The sequence below is a fragment of the Fukomys damarensis genome, unplaced genomic scaffold, assembly GCF_012274545.1.
Source record: "Fukomys damarensis isolate Sample0158 unplaced genomic scaffold, DMR_v1.0_HiC HiC_scaffold_5, whole genome shotgun sequence".
NCBI lineage: Eukaryota > Metazoa > Chordata > Mammalia > Rodentia > Bathyergidae > Fukomys > Fukomys damarensis.
In genome coordinates this window covers 15,498,676-15,507,474 of record NW_022900917.1, presented here as the reverse complement: position 1 = coordinate 15,507,474, position 8,799 = coordinate 15,498,676, and the positions used below count along the sequence as shown (strand labels likewise).

General features: G+C 36.6%; 1 protein-coding gene across 1 annotated transcript in view; it reads left to right on the top strand.

The window, feature by feature from the left end:
• The window catches only part of Spag1 (sperm associated antigen 1), a 46,064-nt gene that overhangs the window by 16,894 nt on the left and 20,371 nt on the right, over nt 1–8,799 (top strand). Inside the window, exon 11 of the mRNA XM_033758945.1 lies at nt 7,339–7,492. Within this exon, the coding sequence (XP_033614836.1) occupies nt 7,339–7,492 (154 nt within the window). The remainder of the gene's footprint in view (nt 1–7,338; nt 7,493–8,799) is intronic.

The following is an 8,799-nucleotide window of genomic DNA, read 5'->3' as shown; positions in this document are numbered from 1 at the left end:
TTTTTTTGGTACCAGGGATTGAACTCCAGTCCTTGCGCTTGCAAGGCAGGCCACCAAACCGCTGAGCTAAATCCCCGGCCCTTCATGGTTTCTTCTTAATCTGACTTCTTCCTTCTAGTGCTCCATTTGGTTCCTGATGATCACCTTATCATGTAGATAGCTGTGTGTATGTGACACCAACCGTTTGCAAATTATCCTTAAATCTCTCTCTTGGGTGATTTGTCTCTAACCACTTGGTTGTTACAGATGTATTGTATTCATTAGGGGTCTCAGAGTAGTCCTGTTTATATACCTAAAAGGAATACATTGTTGGTTTCTATGTGTTTCACTTAAAATATTTTTAAAATAATTTATTTATTTTTATTTTTTGTAAGTGTGTAGTTCAGCCTGGTGTTGAACTCACTATGCAGCCTGGTGATCCTTCTGCCTTAGCTCCTGAGTGCTGGAATTACAGGCATGCATCACCATGCCCAGCAAATGTTTTTAAATATGCAAAAGAAATATAATATCACTTTTAAAGTAATTTTTTAAAAAGAATCTAGACTAAGTAAAGCTTTATATTCTTAATGCAAAACAGTGAAAGTTATGTCAGCTATGAGGGGAAAGATTTGCATATATGCTTGAGCAGGGGCATAAAAACTTCCCTCCTTTCATGAGGACCCCTGAGCAACTGAAAGGAAAATATTAAGTAAAATCACTCACAAGTAAAAATCAACTTGCGCTGGGGATGAAACACAATGTACAAAGCCCTGGGTTTGACTCTCTGCACCAGAAAAAAATAAAAACAAGTAAAAATCAACTTTTAAGTAATTTTACTGAATATTTTAAATCTGAGATATAGCAAATGCTCAGATCACTGAACTTAAAATTAAAAACAGTAATTTTAAATAAATTCTAGCAGCAAAGTTCCTCTTAGGGTTTATATTTAATGTGTCTTACAATGAAGGGAAATAATTTAAAATCTTATCTGGATCAAAATGAAATATAAACTACATCAGTTGCTGTTTTTTAATTAAACGTTTATGTAGAGTAAAAAGTGAACCTTTTGAGGAATGCAGTTCTAACTCATGTAAAATTTCATATAACAGCACTAAAATCAGGATAGAACAATTCTATCACCCCAAAAAACTTCCTCTTGCTGCCCTTTTAGACAAATTCCGTATCCCAGTCCTTACTCCGGTAGTCTTACCTTTTCTAGAAAGTTATATAGATGAAACCAGAGAACATGTAAGTAACATTTCAAGACTAGCTTTTTTCACTGAGAGCCATTCGTGTAGCACTGGTTCATTCCTTTTTATTGCTAGGTCGTGTTCCATTATATGGCTGCACTGAAATTTGCTTATCTACTTGTTCAAGGCTCTTCAGGTTGTTTCCAGTATTTGATAATTATGAATATAGCAGCTATAAATGTTCACGGACAAGTTTTTATGTGAATATAGGCTTTCATTTTTCCTATAGTAAATACCTGAGAGCAGGATTACTGAATCACCCAAGTATGTGTTTAATTTCATTGGAAATTGCCGGACTGTTTTCCATAGTAGCTGCATCATTTTGCATTGCTATTAGCAACTTAAGAGAATTCTAGTTTCTTCACATTCTTGCCAGTTTTTGATATTATGGTTTTTCTTTTTCATTCATACTATTAAATGTGTAGTGATTTCTGTTTATAGCTTTATATATAATTTTCAAATCAATTTCTTAAAGGTATATTTTATTTTTCATGGTCTACTTTCTCCTGTTTTCTCTTAATATTCAGTTATATTTCTTTATCATATAGAATCATATAATAATGGTATATATTTAATAACTACTTTGCCACAAGTCTTTGTTGTATTGTTAAAATTTACATTTCTACTCATTGCAAAACAGAAAATTTTTTTCTGCCTATATCATTATAATACATAGCAGAGTAGAATAAATAGGATGGCAAATATAAAGCAGTAAAAATGAATTTCTGTAGATATAAAAATATTAATGCTTGGAGTTTGATTGGATTTGCATTGAATTTATAGATTAGTTTGGGGGAGAAATGACATAATGATATGGAATTTTCTAATCCATGAACCTAGTATGTTTCTCCATTTGTTTAGGACTTCTTTGGTTATTTTCATTAGCATTTTGCAGTTTTCAACATACAGGCACTACACATGCTTTAATTTATACTTATACATATCAATTTCTGGGGTTATAAATGTCGTTTTTAAAAGTTTCATAAAATAAAAACTTCATTTGTTCATTATTATCATATAGAAATGTGATTAAAAAAGAAATGTGATTGCTTTTTTTTGTATGTTGACCTTGTATCTTACAGTTTTGTTAATCATTTATATATTCAAGGATCCATTTTGTATATTCTTTGGAATTTTCTTCATAGACAATTATGTTGTGCACAAAAAACTCAGTATTATTTTTTCATTTCCAATTTGCACATCTTTCTTTCCCCTTGCTTTATGCACTGGCTAGGAAGTGTGATGTTGAATAGGAACAGTGAGAGTGAACACATGGGACTTGTTCCACTCTTAGACAGAAAGCGTTCAGTTTTTCTTCACTGAGTTTGAGGTTAGGTATGAGTTTCTTTTTGCTTTTTCTTTCTTCACCACTGAGCTACATGGTTGGCTCTAGTTAGGAGTTTCTGATAGATACCCTAGTATCTAGTGAAATAAACCAGTTTTTTTAAACTATCCAGCTATCTTATTCACTAGTGATAGATACTAGAATTTCTCTATGCAAAGTGGTTCATACCAGTCCTATTTTTTATTTTAATGTGTGATGGGTCTGAAATGATCTTTCCTTTTCTTGATATTAGCAACTTTTGTTTTATTTCTTTTTTTCTTTGCCAGTCTGGCTAGAGATTAATCAGTTATTGATCTTTTCAAGATACCAGCTTTTGTTTCATTGATGTTTTCTTTGCTTTATTTCCTTTTTCAATTTCATTAATTCTGCTCTTTATTATTTCCTTCTTTCTGCTTGTTTTGATTCTATTTGGTTCCTCTTTTTCTGAAGTTTCTCATGATAGAGCATGGAATATTGATTTGACTCTTTTTCCCTTTAATGAAGCAACTGATGCTATAAATTTCCTTCTGAGCACTGCTCTAAACTGCACCTTATACATTTTGATATGTTGTATATTATTTGAAAATATTTCTAATTTCCCTTGAAACTCCTTCTTTGACCATAAGACCTATTTAATGGCCAAATATTTTTGAGATTTATCAGTTATTTTTCTATTACTGCTTTCTATTTGTCTTCTGTTAAGATCACAATATATTTTACGTCAATACTTTTTACATTTGTTAAGGCTTGTTTTATGGTACATGATATGTTCTTTCTTGATGAATATTCCATATGCATTTAAGAAGAATGTGTAAGCTGGGCATGGTGGTGCATGTCTGCAATCCTAGCATTCTGGGAGGCTGAATCACAGAGAGTCACGTGTTTTGAAGTATATTTTTGCTGGCTATCACATTCTTGGTCGATAGTTCTTGGGTTTGACAGTTGGGGAAAACAAGGTGAAATATGTTTACTCCATCTTAATTGTAACTTCCCTTCTCGTTTTTATTTATGTTTTAAAGGGGTGGAACAATTAACACATCTGAAGAACTACAAATGTCCTTTACATAGGCTGTTTCATATAATCCTCAGAGCTATATTATCCTTACTTTTGTAAATTAGGAAACGGAAGTTTAGAGAGGATAAGTTACTTGCCACATTGTCATGAATTGTGTTACGTGGTTGGGATAACGCCCAAAATTTGTGTGCCTTTTATTTAGTCCATACTCCAAGAGTGGTTACTGGATGCTAAGAGAGTGTAGGTTCTCCAAAACCAGGCCAGACATCACCAGGCTACATTTTCAAAGAAATAAGTTCACTACTTTAATGCCCACTGACACACCAAGAACTCTATTAGAAACTGAATGGAAGAGGGGAAAAAGGAACAATATATTATGAGAAACAAATGAGTTAAAGACCAGTTTTGAAATTTAAAAGGCCCTTTTCCCAAATAGAGATAAACGGGACAAGAATTATGTGTTTTGAGAAGCTCTAATACTATTTCTATGACTAAAAATATGAAATCAGAAGTCAGGCGTGGTGGTACATGCCTGTAATACCAGCATTCTTGGAGGCTGAAGCAGGAGGATCACATTTTTCAACCCAGCTTGTGCGATTTAGTGACTGATCAAGACCCAGCCTCAAACGAAAAAAGCAAGGAGGCTGGGGATGTTGGCCTGTAACAATAACACCTGGGAGTCTAGGGCTGGAGGATTCTGGGTCAAGGCCAAGCTGGATCCTGCCTCAAAAACACAACAGTACACATTAAACAGACAAGAAAGAAGAACATCTGAGTCTGGACAGTTGTGATAAACATTTTACTAATCCATTAATACTTAACAGATTGTTAAATTCTGTGTGAGGTGGATGATTTTCCTTAAAGTGAGTCTCACGGAAAAACAATATTCCCATTCAGATCTCCAGATAGTCAGGGCTCTGCCGTTCATTGCCCCCTCAATTATTCATGGATTAGGGAATCTGTATATATGAGTCAGGAAAAAGTCTTGATAGAAGAAAATATAAATGTTAAAACCAGCGCATTTACTTTTATCAAGAAAACAAAGTTAAGATGGAGTGAGTAGCTGGAAACTCAGAAGTGATCCTTTCATCTCAGGAGGAATGGAATTCAGTTGAATTGCATTGGTGGAGGACACATAAAAAGCCGTGGGGCCTTGCTTGAGAGAGAAGCAATCTGAGTCACTTTTAGGATTACAGCCTGGAGGGAAGGTATCAAGTTGGAATCTGCATGCTTTAGCCCATCCCACCACATTCCAAGAAGGAATCCCCAGTTTTAATGCCCATGTTCCAGGCAGTCATAAGGAAATGCAGCAGTTGTAGCAATTTGTGACTCTGGGTGATGCGGCAGCTCCTGTAACAAGCTTCTCCTGGGTGGGCTAGGGCCAGCCCCAGGCAGTCATAACCATGGGTTCAGCCTAACAGCAGTTAGTTACAGGAAGCACCTACTCTGGCAGCTACTGAGACAGAGCCAGTTGGCAGGCTTTCTTCCCCCAGCCTTCTGGAGGACAAGTATTAAGGAACACCTCACTTTGGGAGGCTGTGGCAGGAAGATAACAAGTTTGAGCCCTGGCCTGGGAACTTAGCAAGACCCTGTCTCAAAAAAATAAAAAAAGGAAAGCTGGAGATGTAGCTCCTGCAAGAGCCCTGGGTTCAACCCCCAGTGTTGCAAAAAGAGTAAAGGGAAAAAAAGAGAGAGAAAAAAAAACCTGCCTACTTACAATTCATTATTTTTGAATTCAGTGGAGTTTTGAATATTCTCAAGATTGTACAGCTGTACCACTGCCTCTTTCCAGGACATTTTCATCATCATCAAGCCCCACAAAAGTACCTTACCTGTTAGCAGTAACTCCCCATTCTCCCCTTCCCTTGACTACTGGCCCAGTCACCAATCTATTTTTGTCCCCAAGAATTTGCCCATTCTGAATGTTTCATGTAGATGACATCATATAACACGTAGCATTTTTGTATCTGTCTTCTTTCACTTAGCATAATGTTTTCAAGGTTAATCCATGTTGCAACACATACCAGTATTTCATAACTTTTATGTAGAAATAATCTATTGTATGGATGATACATTTTCTTTATCAGTTGATGGAAATTTGGGTTGTTTCTACTTTTGGGCTATTAATGAATATTGCTTCATGGACATTTTTGTACAGGTTTTTGTGTGTGAACAGATGTTTTAAATTTTTTTAAGTATATACTTGGGCATGGAATTACCGGGTCATGTGGTAACTATTTAATGTCTTGAGGAACTGCCCACTGTTGTCCAGAGTGGTTATTACCATTTATATTCCCATCAGGAGTGTAGGAGGGCTCCAAGTTATCTAAATTCCTACCAGCACTTGTCTGCATCTTTGATTATAGATTTTTTTTGTACCAGGGATCAAATTTAGGACCTTGTACTTGCAAGGCAGGCGTGGCGCCACTGAGCTACATCCCTGGCGGATTATAGATCTGGTAGGGGATGTGAAATGATCTCCTTATGGTTTTGACTTGCATTTCCTTAATGACTGTTGAAAGTTGTCATTTCACGTGGCTTTTGCCATGTGTATATCTTCTGTGAAGAAATGTCTACTCAAGTCCTTTGTCCATTTTTTTTTTTGTACTGGGGAACGAACTCAGGACTTTGAGCTTGCAAGGCAGGCACGATGCCACTGAACTAAATCCCTGACCCCCTTTGTCCATTTTTAATTAGGTTGTCTTTTTATTAATGAATTGTAAGTATCTTTTATATATTCTAGATACCAGATTCTTATCAGACAGATATATGATTTAAAAATTTTATTATGTATGTTTTCTTTTTACTTTCTTGATAATTTTTTTTTCCTGTACCAGGGATTGAATTTGGGTCTTTGTGCTTGCGAGGCAGGTGGCAGAACCACTGAGCTAATTGGTAATGTTTTGATTCACAAACATTTTAAAATTAATTCATGAGACTTAGTAGGAATTGAACCTAAGGGCTCTCTATAGACCATTGAACTACATCCTCAGCCCTTTTTATGTTTTATGTTGAGACAGTGTCTTCTTAAGTCATTAAGTCAACCAGGCGAGACTTGTGATTCTCCTGCTTCAGGCTTCCTTAGTTCTGGGATTACAGGCATGTGCCACTGCGCCTGGCTATAAAGTTTTAGTTTTGATGGAGTCCAATTGTATCTATTTTTTTCTTTTGTTGCTTATGTTTTTGGTATCATATCTAAGAATACATTGCCTTATCTAAGACTGTGAAGTTTTATCCCTATATTTTTTTCTAAGATTTTTGTTTTAGATGTTATATTTGAGTCATTGATCCATACTTTATCATGTTGAGTAATTTCATATTTGTGTCTAGTTTCCTGAGTGTTTTTCTCATGAAAAGGTGTTGGACTTTGTCAAACGCCTTTTCAGCATTAATTATGTTGACCATGTAGTTTGTTTTCCCTTTGTTTTGTTAATAAGATGTATTGGCATTAACTTTCTAACTCTGAACTACATTTACATTCCTGAGATAAATCCAACTTGGTCATGGTATATGATCCTTTAATATGTTATTGAATTAGGCTTGCTAGTATTTTATTGTGGATTTTTTTTTTTTTTCATCTACCGGTTACTCAAACTACACCACCCAAGGTTGTTCTTTTTTTTTGATATTTGCTGTTGTTCCCTCCTTTCTTGCCGACATTTTCCTGGTATCTGAGGCTGTCCATCTCCCTGGTTTTTCTGTCTGGGCATTCTTCCATCTCCACTGGAGATTCTTTCTCTGTTTACCCCACAAGTATTATTATTTCTTAGGGATCCTTTGGGTGCTTTAGTGATCCCATCTGCACCCACACTGTGAGGATACTTTATGAGTTGGCAGCTCCCAAGTCAATGTCAGTGAAAAAGTCCACTCCTCGATCTGTATATAGTGCCACTTCCTCCACAGCCCCTTTGCAGTGTCCCATGGGTAGGTCACTGCCCAACAAGACTCACAGGTTTTCCTTGTTTGGGCCTCTGTTTACCTTCTAAGGACTGCCTAGTTTAGGGTTACTTCAATTTTTTGGTTGAAATCCCAGTCATGCTAGTTTCTAGCTGTGTTCTCGAGTGAAGTCTTCAAGCTTCTTCCTTGTGTCTCTCTTAAAGCTAATACTTGGAATGAGGATTAATGCTAATGTAGATAAAGGCCTTGATGCATATTAAGTTCTAAATACACTGCAGCTTTGGTAGTGTACTGGTCAGACATGAGGGAACACATTCAAGGGGGTGGAAAATGATTACTGAGTTGTCTAAGTCGTGGCCGCAGACCTGTGTTTCTGGGTGAGCACTGGAATGGCAGATGCCAGCGAACCCTGGAGCTTTGCTCTGACCATCCTACAGGGCCCAATCTGGGATTTATTTCTATACCAATATTTTTATTGGTTTAATAATTGAGTCTTCTTTGGTTGGTGATTCAAATCGGATGTTAGTCTGCTGTCTAAAAACTGTTTTAATTAATGTCTTTATAAACATCTCTTGTCTTAAAATGCTTGATCATCTACTGATTTTCACTTATGTAACTGTGCTTTTTTAATCCTTCAAATCTTGGTCTTACCATTCATGAAGGAGAATGGAAAATACAGTCACTAAAAATCAGATTGCAACTTGTTAAAAGAGAAAACTCGATATTTAAGTGCTTTTTAAACAGTGCCTTGAAGTGATTGCTTTGTTTTAAATATTCATCACATCCATCAGTGAAATATACATAATTTGCATGATTTAAAACAATAGATTTAGTTGTCAGTTATTTAAGGTTAACCTGAAAAATTTCAATCAGATTCAAAGGGAATTTTGGTTGGGATAATGCATCGGAATAGAAAATTGACTGTATTTATGGTTCCCTTATTTCAGCTTAGAAAAACGAGAGCCTACTTCATGTGATTTATTTGCTAAATTCACTTTGAAATGACTTAAAAATCATCTTACTTTTTCTTTCAAATAATTTTTTTTCCTCCCACCACCTTTTAAAATACGGAAAGGGTTCCCTAACCTTGGGTGCCATCCGGGATTTCCTACAACTTCACCCCCTCATTCCTTGGTCTTGGACGAGCGCAGGGCGGGCGGAGGACAGGTTCCCGAGCTGCCAGTTTTCAGGCTCAAGCCCTTGAGCGGTTAAAGAGTTAAGTTCGGCCCTGGAGTCGCGACTAGTGTCCGCAGGAAGCGCCGGGGGGCCGGGGCTGGGCACCTCACGGCTCCACCCGTCCGGGTGATGCAGACTCCGGCCCCGCTTGTCTCCCG